Here is a 16,724-nt window from a genome sequence, read left to right on the forward strand (position 1 = left end):
ACTGTCATTTCATCGGGTTTCAGACATGAAAACAAATGCAATTTTGGATTCTCCAGCATTTACACACTAAGAAACACACAAATACCAAACTGCTTTAAATATGAACTGTGAACAGAAGTGTTCTGTGGCCGCTGTTGAATAAAACATCCCTTTTTTTCTTCAGTTGTTTTGCTCTTGCTTCCTCTCTTGTTCAGATATTTCCCTCAGGCAGTTGTAACATTTCCAACTTGACATTCCTGAATGAATTGTGTTGAACTTTAGTCAACTATTACACATGTATTGTCTCTTACGTGTTCCAGATTTGCACCATTTCATTCTATGTTTTCACATGGTTCGCTGGCATCCTGTGATTTTGTTAAAATAGGCACTATAAGTAAGTATTTTTAAAAATAGAAATAAGTTAAAAATAAAATTTTTTTTATCACTTTATAAAAACAAGCAACCGATGTATATGCATTTTTTTTATTTGCAATGTATTTACAGGGTTTCCTCCATGGTTATTTCTTGCTGGATATCGATGCTTTTGACCCCATGATGAAAAAAATCACCGCTGCTGGACTCGGGTGAGTGAACTGTAAATTACACTTTCACCTTGACGGTCACATTTAAAAACATGTATTTCTATTATCCGTGGCTAATATGGCTCTGTGGTCTGAACTATTACGCGGCACACATGGCTTCAGCTGAGAGATGTGTGACCTTCAAGGAGAGGAGGATGCATGACAGGAACTTCACAGGAAGAGAAAAGGTCAGCCAACAGGAACATGAGAGTGCCAACAGAGCTAAAAGGAAACATTGACCCATAGTGAGACATGCCAAGATACCCCACCCTACAGTCCTAAACATGCATGTGCAAACACACACACACACACACACACACACACACAAATCTCACATAGCTGAGAAAACATAACCTCTTTTCTTTTTGTCCACAGGTGCACCAGTGTGAGAGAAGGTGAGTCGTTGGTTGTTTCTGAGGGGTTTCCATGGAGACGTTCCTTGTTGCTCACGATATTGACTAAACAGATGTATGTTAACAGGAAGGAAGGAGGGCATTTCAGGGTAGAGTTATGTTAGCCACCGAGTGCAGAGTGTGAAAAGTGTCTCCTCTCCTCTCTTCTGTGGTAAGTTTATCACAACACATCACAGCACTTCAATTCTTCCCAGGGTATATGTTACATACATCATTTATGTTTCTTTAGGCAAACACGTGTGCATATTCAAAGCATCCAGACAAATGTGTGTTCTATATTTCTTTCTTTTCTTTTTTTATTTAATCTATTACAGCATAACTCATGAACTGTATCCCAGCAGAGATACATCCCACCATTTCCCACAAAATGTGAAGACCAACTCCAGTATTTGCTGACTGACATTTACCAATTTGAGCCAAAATGGACGCCGATTTGTCCATTTTCCTCCTCCTTCCACCTAAGCCCAACACAAAAAGCTGCGTTGCAAAAACAAATGTGCTCGCACTCACTCATGTTTCACCCTTTAAAAAGCTGCTGATATTTACACTTCACAGATATTTTAACCCTTTAACACCTAAGCCCCATTTTCCCAGAATAACTTTTAATATCTGGCAGTTATTTACAGTTTACTGCATGTTAAAATATTGTAAAATGAAGAAAAACAAACACTGTAGGTGTACATGAACACCGCATTTTGCATATTAAAATTTAAATTTGAACAGTATAAAGCATATTTAAAGAAACATTTGTTGTTTCTTCAATGTCTTTTACACATTGTGTGGTTTTTGTGCAGGCGTCTCTCCACTCTGGTGAAAAAGACTCTGATTTGCTGGCTTCCTGCAACAGCGTGAGTAAAATTACCGTAATAACCACATGCTGGCTTTGACGTGCAACTTCTCAGCTTTGGGAAACTGTTGGGATTTTCCCGTTGTGTAATTACGGTATGCAAACATGTCGTCTGTGATATGCTCGTCGTTAAAGGGTTAAATCAAATTTACTATGAAGGTAAAAGTAAGAAAATTAACAACCTAATCAAAGGTTGGTTGTTTTTTCTACCACGAAAAGCTTCAGTTGTGCAAGGTTTTCATGGCTATGATATCAGCTCTGTAACAAGTGTTTAGGTTTAAGATGATGCTATTCACTATCTGGTGAAAATTGTGAGACAGGAAAAACTGGCTTACGTCAAAAAAAAAAGAAAAAGAAAACAAGATTAGGAGGAAGAACATAGAGAGGAATACTTGGAAATAGAGGAGGAGAGGGAGAGAGATGTGAGAGCAGAGATTGGAATCAAAACAGTGTTTTGCAATACTCTTCTCTGGGCACGTGTGCATGCATGTACACGCAATCTTAACCCCCCCCCCCCCCCCCCCCCCTGTGCGTGTGCATGTGTGTTCACTGTTTGTGTCAGTGCTGAGTGTAAGAGACTCGCGCCAAGAGATAAATGTATGAAATGTTATTGTGGTGGGGCTGGCTCCGCTCCAGAGGAAGTGCTTGGCTTTGACAATGCTCTCACCAGGAATGCACTGCAGGCCGCCGCCAAGTGGGCGTGTTGCTGCTCCGGGGTCGGAAGCCAAGTTTGGTCGGTTCAGTTTTTGGCCCCTCCGATGCCTCGGGGGACCGTCCCGCTCCACTGTTGCTCAGTTAGAAAAAAAAAAGAAGAAGAGGGAACAAGAGAGAGAAAAGAGGGAGAAAAAGGGGGGATCGAGGAGCGTAGGTTTGTGTGTTCTATAAGCTGAGTTTGTATCAATCTGAGTGTGTGTGTGTGTGTGTGTTTTCTCTTTGAGAGGAGGATCTGAAAGGAATGCAACTGTTTCTTTACACATGTGCACCCCCCTTAGGCAGCCACAGGGCCTGTTGAAAAAAGACACACATCCGTGACACACACACACACACACACACAGAAAGAGAGAGAGAGGTTGTGGAATGGAGGGAAGTATCGAACTACACCGGCAGAATACTTATCAAGACCAAGGAGCACAAGCTGCCCATTAAGAGTCCACATTTCCACTGCTTCACTTCTTCAGTAACTGACGAACGATCGGGATCATAGTCGAAGTCAAATGTGGAATTAACGTGAATGTTTCTACATCGGTTGTAAATCTGTGCTTTCTTTTTGCTCGAGCCTTTACTTATATAATAGGAACATTATGTAAGGCCGTGCATGTTTTTTTCCCCCCTGTACAAAAATGTTGATATCTAATAAAAGCACGGGTTAAAAAAAACCCCCCAAAACCTTACGTTTGGAGGTCAGGTTAAATTGAATTACAGATGCCGTTTGATGGATTTAATTTGTTTTGTGTCTTTATGTGCTGCCTCTTTTGTTGACATACAACCCTCCCCCTGGGTACAGGCCGAGCACAATGGTGGTATAACAGGAGAGGGCTGTAATAGAAAGCAGTAAAGAGGTATGGTGTGGTGTGGAGGCCTCAGTGTGCTGCAGACTGGCAGTGCCTGGTGATAAGAGGCTGCGGCCTGGATGGCCTCTCTGAGGGGAAGTGATGCAAGACAGTGGCTCTTTGTTTAGTGGCATTACTTGGTCCCATGCCAGTGGCCCCGCTGAATGAAATGGACTGGTTGGCTTGTTTGCTGGCTTGGTGACCGGCTTCATGGTGGACAGGCTGACTGCCTGGCTGACTTGCTGGTCTGCAGGCAACTGTGGCACTAAAAAAACTCACAGCTAATCTCCCCTTTTCTCCTCTTCTTTCTCGCTTTCTTCCTCTCTCGCCTTCCATGGGGCCCAAAGGAACCCTTTGCAGTTTAACACGAGCGCACTTTGCATTACGCGACGGTTTGTGCTATCGGAAAAAAATTCCAACAGTTTCTGAAAGCTGAGAAGTTGCAAGGCAAAGCCAACGTGCGGTTATTACGGTAATTTCACTCTACACTGTTGCAGGAAGCCAGTGAATCAGCATCTTTGTCGAGAGAGGAGAGAGTAGAGAGTTGGAAAACATAATTATAACATCATTTTTGCGGCCTGTTTTCTGGATATTGAGACAAAAACTCAAACCAATATTACTTTAAATATGTTGTATACTGTTTATCTTCATTTTAAATTGTTAATACACCATTTTAACATGCAGTAAATTGTAAATAACTGCCAAATATTGAAAGTTATTCTGGAAAAATGGGCAAAAGCAACTTACACACAGGATATTTTCTGGTTAAAATAAGCAACAACAAAAAAAAAATAATATCTAAAACAAACAACTGCTAAGCTTTTTGGGAATAAAATAGATGGGGTTTTTTTTAAATATAATATAATATTCACAGCTCTCTCTGACTGTTTTATCAGCTTTAAACCAGACAGTCTTCCTGGAATCTCAAACTACTCCCTCCTTAGCTCCCTGTACTCCTCCTCCTCCTCCTGTCCCACCAGCTCCAGCGCCTCTCTCCTCCCTGCCTTCTCTGCCACTTCCTGAGTGTTAAAGTGTGTGTTTTTCCTGCAGCTGAAGCCATCCTGTCACACTTATAGGTTCATTTTACTTTTGAATTCCACCAAGGGGGAGAGGGGGGAGATACTGTGTGTGTGTGTGTGTGTGTGTGTGTGTTCCGTAAGGCAATAGGATTTTGCAGTCTGCAGATCTAAATGTCAGGGGTTCCATTTTCAAACAGCGTGCACTTGCCATTTCTGCTTCATGTACTGTATTAGCTTTCATTACAGACGAGCATTATACACACACTCTGACCCTCACCTAAACCTCAACCTAACATATATGCACACATGTATACACTATACAGTCAATCAAGTCAATAAAGTGTCAAAATATTGCATTATATAATCGTTTAATGATTTAATTACTAAGGAGAGAAAAACATAGAATGGTTTGGATACCTGGATTTCTGAAACTTTAAAACTGACCACACTTTTTTATTTTTTTTTATTTTACGTCGTCGCAAATGTGACTGAAAACATCAACATTTCCAGATGTCACTGTGTCCGCTCAGCTGATCGCGGCGTCACTCAAACTTGGACGCCTCAGTCGCCTCCTGTAAACTGTAAAGCACTACAAAAGAATCAGAAACGACAAATTGTCCGTGTGTCTGCTGTTAATTTAAGAACCCGCCCCTCGCGCCCCCACATCTGAAGGTGTGGGTTCATTTTCTGCAACAATTTGTCAGAGAGTGAAAATATCTCGTGCAATTAAAGACAGATGGTCCAAGATTTCACCTCGCATGTTTATGCTCAATGTATCTGCATTTATGTATTTAACAATAACAGGGCTAACAGGAAAAGAACGTGTGTGTCTGTGTGTGTGTGTTTGTGTGTGTGTGTGTGTGTCTGGGGGCAGTCATGGTGCAAAGAGGTGCGGTTGAGCACTACACCAGATGTGAGAATGACTTTTGCAATATGTCATCTAAACAGCTAAACTGCAGGGGATTTACTCGCGCTAACGTGATGCACATAAGTGCTGGAAAGTCAAGAACTGCAGCTAGCTTCTTGAAATTCTCAAAAGATCTGCGAGACCAGCTGAGGGGAGGGGGGGGGGGACATTATTAATTGCAGGAAACGGGCATGTGGTTCTCCCCACAGCCTTCGGAGCCGTTATAGTCCCAACACATGTTACTTCAATGCAGGTTCACACTGAAAAAGTGGCAGCTCGCCACCGTCGAGTGCTATCGCAGGTCACGTCGATGCACAGCAGCAGTGTGACTGTGTACGAGTTCTGCCAGTTGTGAAACGTGGCAGATAAGAAAACAAACAGGGAGATGGGACGAGTCAGATTATGTCACACCTGATGATACTTTTGTCTTTTGTTGTCGCGGCACGGTGACTGCTGCTGTTCTCAATGCAGCTCAACACGAACACACTGGTTACTAGTTACTGTGTCCTAACTGGAACAAAGTCCCACGCAGCCCGAGGGCCTCTGGCACACTTTAACAGAATGAGATGACCCCACTCTGACTCTCTCTCTCTCTCTCTGTGTTCCATCTGCTCTCTTTGTTTATTTCCTCATTTCATTCATGTCCTGTTATGAGATCATTTTATCATTTATTTATTTTTTTTACTCGTGTGCATTCTTCTTGTAACACTTGCCATGTTTGAATAATATGTGAAAATAAAATGATCAATGCAACAAAAAGTTTTTTTTGCCATAACAACAGTCCATGTGTATCGCAGGGCCGGGGCGTGACGACCTTATTCCTGACATTGCACAATAATGCTGCAAATGAAGCGGAGCACAAACATGCGGCAGCTGACACACAAGCTGACACTGCTGCGTATGTTATTATTATTATTATTATTATTGTCATTTAAAAAGTCTGTAACATTTAAAAAAGTAGTGATATGAGTTTGCTGCATTGTCTTTTGTGGTAAATTCAACGCAGTGAGGCCAAAACCGCAGCATGAATGATTCTTTGTGTGTACACACACAGGCTTTGACCCAGGACTGGTTCCTCAGCCCTGCCATAATCGCGTGGCTGATAATAAACGGTTGCTTCTTCACCTGCCTGTGCCGGAGCTTCCTGAGCTGATGATATATATGTGGGACGACGGGGTGGAGATGACAATGTAGGTGTGGAGGAAGTCAATGCAGGTGTGTGTGTGTGTGTGCTGTCCCAGGTGGGTGCTGACAGACCGGCAGGTAAACAGGCAGGTTGGTCTCTGATCTCACCTGTTGGAGCAGACACAGCAGCGCCTGCAGGGCCTCTGCAGCGGAAACATGTTCTTTATGTGATGCTGGAAAAGCCAGATCAGCTCTTCTTCTCTTCTCTTCTCTTGTTGAGCAGTGAGGTGATTGCAGTGTATTCTTTTCTTCTTTTTTTTTTTGCCAGTAAACCTTGAGTTTAGTTTCCGTAAGATGACTTCAGATACGGACGGTTTTGGTAGCATTTGGGGGTTTTGGTGGGGTTTTGTGTACAGCTGTTGATCCATCACTAATTCTTTAAGTTTTGTAATTAGATTTCGGGTTATTAAAGGAGTCTTCTCTTCTCTTCTCTTTCTCCCAGGTGCAAAGTGGGGGCGGGCCCCAAAGGGAGGAAGAAGAAATCCTTGGGACCACGGCAACGCAGGTGGGCTGGGGTTTGAGGGGTGACGCACACACACACACACTTAAAATCATGTATGGTTTAGATTTGGGTGCGAATTAGGCACTAGTAGTTATAGTTAAGTGTTTCAGAAGGAGGTGCTTTGGTGAGGAAAGGAATGCTTACACATACCACCGCTATAAACTGACAGGAAGTCTACTTAACCTGCGAGTCCAACGCCACGAGCAAGGCAGCCTTCAGGGGGTTAATGTCTGATCTGTGAAATCGCCGTCGTCTCGACTGGTTTGTGTGCTCCGGAGGAAGTCCGTGAATTATTTCCTGTTACTTATGTAATGTTTACTTTCGGGCCTAAGGTCAGGCCGCTGCTTTATTTGGCCTTTACTGCCCGACCCAGTGTTTTATGGAGCGCAATCCAGTCACACACACACAGGAAGGGCCGGGGACCTCAGGAAGTCGAAGTGTTGACGTAAAAGCAGGAATGTTGTTTTATGGAGTGTTTATTAGCTCAATTAATTGGGTATATTCACAAAGAAGACTATAAGTACTGCAGTGAAGGTGCATCGTAACGTTTAAATAATAGTTGAATGCATGTTTGAGCATATTAGACAATGAAATATGTCATTTGTGTGTGTGTGTTTGTGTGTGTATAGACAAAAATAAAGACACAACAGCCGGGTATATTTAACAATATATATTTCCATTGTCAATGTACATTCCATTTCGACATAAGCTTTCTTCACAAACAAAAAAAAGTTGGCATCTAAATAAATACTATATAAAATAGAACTTCAAAATAAATATATCTATAAAGGGAACCTTTTATATGAGAGATTTTTTTCTTTTTGTTATATCTAAACAAAACAATAGCACGTATCTCGGTTTTTCGTTATCCCCAACATTGACATTGCAAAGGCATAAAGGAATGGAGTAGCATCACCCAGCTTATGAGACTTATCCTCTTGTTTAGGCTGATAATAAGGGGTGGGGGGGGGGGGGGGGGGGGGGGGGGGGGGCGGAATATGTAATCTGTGCTAAAACAAGGTTTTTAAAGAAAAATAATAATCACAGCATTAAAGCAAAGGAAAAAAAAGAGCGACAAGGTTTTAATCATTGTATTATCCTTGTTGGTAATGCTTCCACACCCTAAACAGGCTAGTGAGCACATGTTAAAGTATAAATCTGTCGTGAAGTGACAAACACTACCACTTGAAGTGAGATATCAGAGGAATTAAAGAAAAAGAAAGCAACAACTGTTGTTGGAAAGAAAAAAAAAAGATGGCACTGAACACAACACGAGAGGAAAAACAAAGGCAGGCGGTTAAAAAAAAAAAAAAAAAACGGCGAGGAAGGGCTTGTGGTATGACAAGTTCATGCACAGCAGCTGCGTTTGTCAATCAAGGCCGGGGTGTTTGTTGGACAGTTTTCTCTGGGAGGAAGGAGGGAAGAAGAAGAAGAAGAGAAAACCGAGGAGGGGAGAGGGGGGGGGGAAGGCAAGAGGGAGAAAAAAGAAGGGGAGAAGGCTGAGACACTGAGCAGTAACAGCAGGAAATGGGTTGATCCGGATAGGGGTAGATTGTGTTCCCCTGTGTGGATTCAATGAGTCCACAGTCTTTAGGACTCCAAAAAGGAACCAGGGACTTAGCTTAGCCTCATGACTGCTAATGAGCCATAGATAGCATAAGCAGCTGACTTATTTTTTTGGTTGTTGTTAAATTTACCGGCTACACTTTTCTAAATCAAGTGCTCGTGATAGAAACATCGGTCATGTTTTGTCCCCCCCCCCTCGCCCCGAAACCTTCCATTTGCCACCCTCCCCCCCCCCCCCTTTTTTTTAACTTTTAACTCACAACCTCAAAAACGTCTTTATCCTACCCTCAAAATATATATATCTAATATACTCTCTATATATCTTGTACTGAATTGTAGTTATAATGTACCATGCAATCGTCCGAGGACATTTAAAAGTCTCTTCTAAAGAACACAAATGTTGTGAAACTATTTACAGCAAATAACATTTCACCTGCATAGCTCTATTACTAAATATATTGTCAAAACATTTGTGATTTTTGCTGCCCACCTACGACGACGACTAGGCCTTCGCTCGGTCACACAATCATTCTCAAGTTTTGGCACCTTTCTCTCAGACTGAATTGCTAGGTTTCGAAAATATTGCCTCATACATTCAAGACTTTTTTCTTTCCTCCCCCACCTCCCCCCCCCGTATGATATCAACATTGTGCAACTAGACAAAAATGGTTATGAGCAAAAATTAAAATTAAAAAATGAGATACCCTACTGGAAGTTAAGGGTCCCACGTGAACGAGAGGTGTGTGTTACGGAGCAACAAAGGCAGTATGCCTTTATGCCAAACAGAAAAAGGCCATTTGTATTAAAGGGCAGCGTACCTTTAACAACCAACCGCCGTCGACTCCATTTGGCAAGAGTGCATAACAACTGTGATCCCTCAAGACAGCGACAACATGCTACTGTATGCTAGCTTCCTTTGGCAAAGTCCTAAGACTATCATGCAAGCCACAAAAATAGACTTTTGAGGATAAAAGATAGACTATCTGACTAATGCAACTATGCAGCATAATGATTAGACTTTCATGAAGACACTGTGTGTGTGTGTGTGTGTGTGTGTGTGTGGAGGGAGGCTGGGTCGGGTGGGCTAAATGCAGTGCACACCGATGTAACGTGAGATAGCTGAGGTGGTTAATACTGTGCTTTAGTATATCCTTTAACAGGTTTCTGTCTTCCTAAAAAGGTTGTGCAAGTGGCAGGTTTGATTTCGACAAAAGGCTGAATAGATACAAACACAACTACAACAACTTTGCTATTCCCCCCCCCCCCCGCCCTCTTCATTCTTTATCTCTTGCATCCCCTCTCCTCCGGAAACATTAATTTTCTGGCCAGTTTGTCTCTCACTTAGCTTACTCATTTTAAATTATTCAGTACTGCCTTTTTGCCCCTAAATATTACTTTGCCTTCTTGTGCAAAGAGGAAGCAGACCAGGCTCTTAGGCAGTTTAGAAATCAACATGCAGTACGCCAAGTTCTAGAGAGGATTTCTGTAACAGTCCCTGAGAAGGTTGGGTGTACTTTTTCACACATTTTCTCTACGACACATCGACCTCTAGCACGGTGGAAAACCATTACACTAGAGCATGCAGGTCATGACATGCATTACCTCTGAGGTGACTGGTGAAAGACTTTCAAAATGTTTTAGAATGTCTGTGCTTCACCCTCCAAATGTCGTTCAGTGATTATCTCGCTCTCTCTGCTTGGACACAATACAGAGTAGGAACTATAGGAAAATGACTACTTGTTATTTAAGTCGTGTGTTTACAGACCCTCCGTGGAGCTCAAATGTTAGCAATAACCCCGCTAGCATTTTTAAGGAAAAGGAGGAACAATAGTGACACTAAGAGATGGTGATCATCGTAATAGCATAGAGAGAGAGTAAGTGGTGGTTTCACTCTTGCCGTGGCCTCTCATAAAGCCACAGTATAGGTAATCATGTATTTGAATGTTTGTTCAGACAGAGGGGACACGGGGGGGACGGGAGGGGGTTGCACAGATCCATATCTCCATCATTCCAACTTCTAATGTTATCCAAGGATCAGCCACCAGCTTCTGATTAGTTACCGATACAAAAATTAGCTGAGAAATACAGAGCAGCAGAGAGGTACAATGACTTTGTGCCTTTTGCCATCTTTGCAGAACAACACAAACACCATTCCCACAATCGAGTCTCTTCCTCATCTTCTTCTTCTTCTTGTGTCCCTCTTACAAAAACAGTTAAAAAAAAAAAAAACATCTCAGAGGGCCTGTTAGCTATTTCTCCTAGCCATCTCTCTCGGATCAGGCCTGTTGTGTTCACCACCCATTCAAACGTAGGTCAAAAAGCCATTTAAGTACCTTTGTTTAACATAAATCATCTTCCAGCAGAATAATGGGGTAGTTTAAGGGGTTGGTGTTGGATTGTCCTATCCATAGAGAGTGAGCGCGTGTGGTCCTGTCCATACTTTTGCAAGGCCACTGCCAGCCAGTTTAGTCCAGTATCATGACCCCTGCTGCTGCTTCTCTAGTGTTCCAACCTTTGCCTCCACACTCCCATTTTTACACACGGGGACGCTATTGCCACCCTGCAAGTTCTTGCAGCGGCAGCCAGGCCTACTAACATTGTCATAACACTTCTGTCCAAGTTTGGCCAGGCCCATGGCTGGAAGATAGCAGACCAGGCAAGGCAGGACAAGGGAAACGGCGGCCATGAAGGACCAGCGAGCGCAGCAGTTGGCCTGGGAGCATGAGCAGGGCTTGTCAGCGCAGGAGCCCTCGTCATCCTCATCCTCAGTACAGTGGTAGAAGATCCCTTTGACCAGGCACATGCAGGTGGCTGTATCCACCAGGCTCTGGGCAGAGCACAGGCACTCCTGGTTGCAGACCCAGCAAGAGGGTAGGGTTCTGGGAAGTGTGCACTCTGTGCAGCGGCACTTCCCGCAGTGCTCACAGAGAAGGAGGTGCTTCTTCTCGGCCGGGGAGGAAGGGATCAGCACCGGCCCCTGCTGGCCACCGGTGGAGCACAAGCCTCCTGCACGCATCTTTGTAGCCTTTAGGTCCAGAGATTTGGAAGAGGAGCAGGAGGAAGCGGAGGAGGAGGAGGAGGAGGAGGAGGTGAGGACTTTAGATTCAGAGGAATTGAAGCAGCCTGGAGTCCTGGTAGAGACTGGGTTGCTACTGCCCTGATGGGGGTGCAGGTTTGGGTGATGGTCCACCGTTGGAGTGGGTGCAGCATGGTCCAGCAGCCTCTGATCAGACGAGGTGCTGCTGCTGCTGCTGATAGAGCTGGGCCTCCCACTGAAGGAAATCCAAGGGTGGGTGGTGGTGTCCTGTTGAGGGTGAGGGTCACACCTGCCCTGCTGATGGTGCTGGTGTTGGTGATTGTGATGGTGGTTGTTGTTTGCGCCCAGGAAGGCCTCCTGATTCTGACCGAGCCAAGTGATTCTTCGGTTTACAGACTTGTGGCTCGCGGGCTGCTGGGAGATGACAGCGGGGCTGTCGATGTAGTCGTTCTCCACATGCGAGGACTTGATCTGGTCGATGGGGTAGATGGTGAGAGGGTGCTGCAGGCGGCCGTAGGGCACTCGACTGTCCAGCAGGGGCTGGGATATGAGGGAGGAGGACACTCCGGGGATGTGGTGGGGAACCCTGGACTCCATGTGTCGGCTCGTGCCTTGCACGTCTTCACTCTAAAGCAGCATTTAGCAAATACTGCAAAGACAGATAAAAAAGACGGTTAAGACTGGCTGTTCTCACTTTGTTTATGCATTTAATACGCCTTTTTTCTAAGAGCCTTATCTTAATCATCAAACAATGTAAATATTAAGTGACGTGGGATGAAACGGCATGAACACATATTTGTATTTTCTTCCTTTCATTGTTTGTGCACTTTGATGTTCCTGCTACATTTACATTGTCTCAGTTGGATGACTAACCGGTGCTTTTTCTCAACTGCTTCGCCCCCATGAGACTTGTATGATTATATTAAAACATACAGTGACTTAGCAGCAAGAACTAAGGCGATAACACAATGTTTAAATCAACACATTAAACAGCATGTGGAACTGACACAAATCTTTAAAACCAAAGTATTTCAGTCTCTGATCATAGGTCCGGTCTTAATGATAATTTTGTGTTTCCACAGATGATTTTTTTTTTAAGAATGAATACCAACAGGGTTTCAGAACCTCCTCCATTCTAACTTTGACATTAGAACAATAGAAGTTGGGCTCTCTTCTCGCCTCCCTTCCAAAGAGCAGGGAGCACCAGAGAGCAGGGCTTGCATGCAAAAGACTCAAAGATGCAAAACAAGTCAGAGCAAAAAGAGGAGAAGGGTTTGCCTGAATGGGGGACTTTCACTAATTCAAAACTGAGCGCACAAGGCAAAGAATATAACAATAAAAATGATTGTCAAAATAGTCTACATGCATTTTCTCTCAACACAATCCTGCATGTGTACATTATTAATGAATTAGAGCAACAGACGAGGAATTTGTGAATGAGACCGATTTTGTGACCTGCAGGTTTTTTGTGAATGAAAGCTCCAGCGGCTACGTTCGTTTTTTTTCTTCTTCTTCTTCTGTGTGTGCGAGCATGAATCAGTGCGCGCCCCAGTCGTGATGAGCCTGAAAGTAGGTTTCATCCATTTCTTCAATGAGCTCTCGGCAACCGTAGCCCACTTTGCATGAATTTAAAGAAGGGTGATTGACGACAGTATCGCCGACATGTCCACACTGACTCATATCTGCAGGGTCGAGTTACCTAATGTGCGCCACAAAACAAACCATTTGATCGCCGCGTTCTCTCTGTTCCGACGCAATTGTGTTTATATTCAACCAAGGACGAGGAAAAAACAGCCGCGTTGCGCTTAAATAACGCACATTGGCCTACTTATTAATGGTTTCCTGTCGTAATGAGGCAGTGGTCGTCACTGCGCTCTGTCGGCGTCCGCTCGCGTTATTCGCCACCATTTCCTCACATTTGCAAAATGCCTGGCCGAGAGACCTGTTGCGACATCGCTGGCACAATCGCACGCGCTTGTGCGAACGTCGAATCTGGATCATCACGAGCTCAAAGTCAGAACTGTGCGTGCGGGTGTGCACGCGCGCGCGCGTACGCGTCCCTTCCTTCCAATAATGTGAATGAAACTGAGTCATAAAAACTGGGGGCGGCCGCTCGACGTACTGTGTCTATATAGACATTGCAGCGACCGAGTCGGCGACTCTTTTTTTTTTTTTTTTGTTCTTTTTAACAACTGTAAATCCACCAGTGTTCAAATCAACGCCGTCGATGGAAACGGTACATTGTGTGCCACCGAACGGAAACACGTCGTTCTACTCGGTGGCAGCGAAGTGCGTAATGTAATGCGTAAAGACGAGTCTTATCTGCAACTGGCAACGAAGGGAAGCTGGTTTTAAAACAATAAAACAAAACACGGGGCGTTTTATTTGAGGTAAACCGGATGCGATAAAACAAATATGCATCTGAGTCCACAGCAGAAAACACCTGACACAACCAGCACGGCGTGCCAACCGGGCGGGCGCTGCAGAGCAGAACAAGACACGCAACCAAACCACCCGAGATATAAAATACACGTTGGATCTTTCAGAGATTAAAACGCAAATGTTGACGTGAATCTGTCTTTTTTGTTTAACCCTGACAATTCATTTTAAAGACGCCACACACACACAAAAAATCTATTTGCTGTCAAGTTACGCTTTGAAACACGACACGGTTTCGTCTCCTCCGCGCTCTCAGCCTCGCTTTCGCCACGAAATCGGTGGTTAAATATTGACTCTGTGTGCAAACACTGTCACAGAAGCAGCTTGTTGCAAAATAGAAATGTGCGAGCGCGTTTGACGGTGCCTGCGATCCAGGACAGCGAAGCGCGCAACGAGGAGACTCTCGGGTCTGCGTGTGAAGCCACACACACACACACACATGCTCACAAGCAAAATAAAATACAAATAAAAAAAAAAAAAAACAAATAAAAACATGTATAACATCACCAGGAGGCGATCACTTACTGTGGTTTCAGGATAAATCTTTCATCTCTTCGTTGCGCACGACGTTTGCGCGCAGGTTTTAGTCCAGTCCGAGCGAGTTAACTCCAAAAAAAATGTTAAGCAAATATTAGTCCAAATATTGGGTAATAATATGAGCAAAGCGGGCGACAGGAGAAGCGCGTCTCCAGCACTAATCTCCACTCGCTGGTGCGTAAATTGCGACTGCGGTTGTGGACGCAGAGCTTTTGGGTATGATGTTGCAACCACCGAGGGGGAGGGAAGTGAGTTTTTATGAATGGGAGGGCAGAGGGAGGGAGAGAGGACGGCACTGCGCAGATGCCTCCGCGTTTTCCTTTTTTCCTTTTTGTGAATGGGAGGGCAGAGCGACTCGGGAGGGCCGAAATGCGGAGGTTACATTTTTATGAATGGGGAGGACTCAGAATGGCATTGCGCAGGCGCGATGCCGAGATTTTTATGAATGGGAAGAAATGGCGAATGAGGCGTGTGTGTGTTAGAGAGAGAGAGATAGAGGTGGGGGTGGAGGGGTGAGGGGTGAGAGAATGAGGAGATGGGGGGCTTTTATTGGTCACAAGGGCAATGTCAGGCCTGATTTACTTAAAGAGTCATCGGCTGTGGTGCTGTACTCTGCTACTCTCGTTCTATTTTAGCCCGTGAATTCATTTATTCACCCTCCCTGCAACACGTGAACCCACATGTAAGAGGACACAATCTAATATTCTTTGTTTTTATTCAGGTGCCATGTTTATCAAATGGAAGCCACGAATACTGCGCTTTGGTTTTCTCGGAAAAAACAAAACAAAACACAAAACATCCACTGCTTTTTATTTAACAAATAAAACCAGTGGATGTTTGTGGATATTTTTGTCTCGATGGTGATCACAGGGATCACATGCCTGGGCTCGATTAGGACAAATAATAGCCTTCCTGTTCTATCTATAGCTGTTTATTGCGAACAAGGACGTGTCCTTCCGTCCTCTGCAACAATGTGAGGTATGACTTCAGCTTCTATGGCAGTGTAAAAAGAGAGAGAGAGAGGGGGGGGGGGTGGGGGGGGGGAGAAACGCAGGGGGAGGAGAGGCAATGGGGTTGTGGAGGTGGTGGTGGTGGTGGAGGCGGGGGCGATAACGCCTACTCTGAAACGCAAACCAGCATGAGGGCAGGCAGGATTCACAAAAGGACAGGATGTTGTTGATTTGTACCGAAACCACACGGAGGAAATGAGTGTGAATTTCCTTTCTCTCTGACATCCCAGTGTGTGTGTGTGTGTGCGTGCGTGCGCGTGTGTCTGTGTATTTCCCTGCGTCCCCCACCTCCCCCCGCCACCACCACAGCTTGGGGCTTTTAACCAGTCAAAGGTTAACAGTTGCCCTATTATCCGTTTTCGCGCATCGCCATGGCAACCACTACATCTCCAAATTGGGATTTACTGTTTTCGGAGAGAGAGAGAGAGGAAGAGGAAGAGGAAGAGTTTGATTTATTTGTATTGTCATGGTTTAGGGGGAAAGGTCACTGTCAATGCATATAGTGCTTAGTTTTAGCTTTAATGCAATAATATTATTGTCTTTATCAGGACATTATTGAGCAATAATACAACTAAAAGATAGATTGACAGGAAGTAAATGAAACTAAAGGGTGTTTTATGTTCATTATAAAGTTTTTAGGGGCAATTGTGAGCCAATTTATAATATAATATTGTGGTAATACTACTACTAAAATGGCTAAAAACACAATTTTAGAAAGCAGCCCTCCTGGTTATTCTAAGTAAGTAAATTATTTATTTTTCCATTTATTTTTGGTAACTGTACGTATTTGAAAAGGTGCTGCATAAGTAAATCTTTACTTACTTATGTATTTAATACAACAACTACTACTTTATATTTATAATAAAAAAAAGCGAGTATAGGTAAAGCAGGCCAACTATTTTAGGTGAGTGTATAATTTCGTCTTACATGAATGACTTAACTTTGTGGAGACTAAAAAAGCACTTTCAATCATTTCATAGTAAGTAAAATAAAACATATTTGAACTGTTTATAAATGACAGGGATGGGAATTGTAAAATTCCTACATATATATACATATATACCGCATGCTTCACTCTGCACAGACTGTAAAAATGTGAATAAAAATCAGCAAAATCCATTTTAGCTGAGTCATCTTTGGGTTCTTTATTTT

At 43.8% G+C, this 16,724-nt stretch overlaps 1 protein-coding gene and 1 long non-coding RNA gene across 2 annotated transcripts in view; one reads left to right on the top strand and one right to left on the bottom strand.

Moving 5' to 3' along the window:
• The first annotated feature begins 480 nt into the window (after nt 1-480).
• Nucleotides 481-16,724, top strand: part of LOC131458500 (uncharacterized) — a 32,029-nt gene continuing 15,785 nt past the window's right edge. The window contains exons 1-7 of the long non-coding RNA XR_009240094.1: nt 481-563; nt 684-748; nt 936-955; nt 1,041-1,124; nt 6,094-6,194; nt 6,351-6,708; nt 6,924-6,986. This is a non-coding gene — a long non-coding RNA (uncharacterized LOC131458500). The remainder of the gene's footprint in view (nt 564-683; nt 749-935; nt 956-1,040; nt 1,125-6,093; nt 6,195-6,350; nt 6,709-6,923; nt 6,987-16,724) is intronic.
• spry4 (sprouty homolog 4 (Drosophila)) lies at nt 9,158-14,795 on the bottom strand. The gene is made up of 2 exons (XM_058627641.1): nt 14,551-14,795; nt 9,158-12,235 (listed from the first exon to the last, which is right to left on the bottom strand). Exon 2 carries the CDS (start codon nt 12,181-12,183, stop codon nt 11,026-11,028), a length of 1,158 nt encoding a protein of 385 aa, XP_058483624.1. The 5' UTR covers nt 12,184-12,235; nt 14,551-14,795; the 3' UTR covers nt 9,158-11,025.

Source organism: Solea solea, chromosome 4, assembly GCF_958295425.1.
Source record: "Solea solea chromosome 4, fSolSol10.1, whole genome shotgun sequence".
NCBI lineage: Eukaryota > Metazoa > Chordata > Actinopteri > Pleuronectiformes > Soleidae > Solea > Solea solea.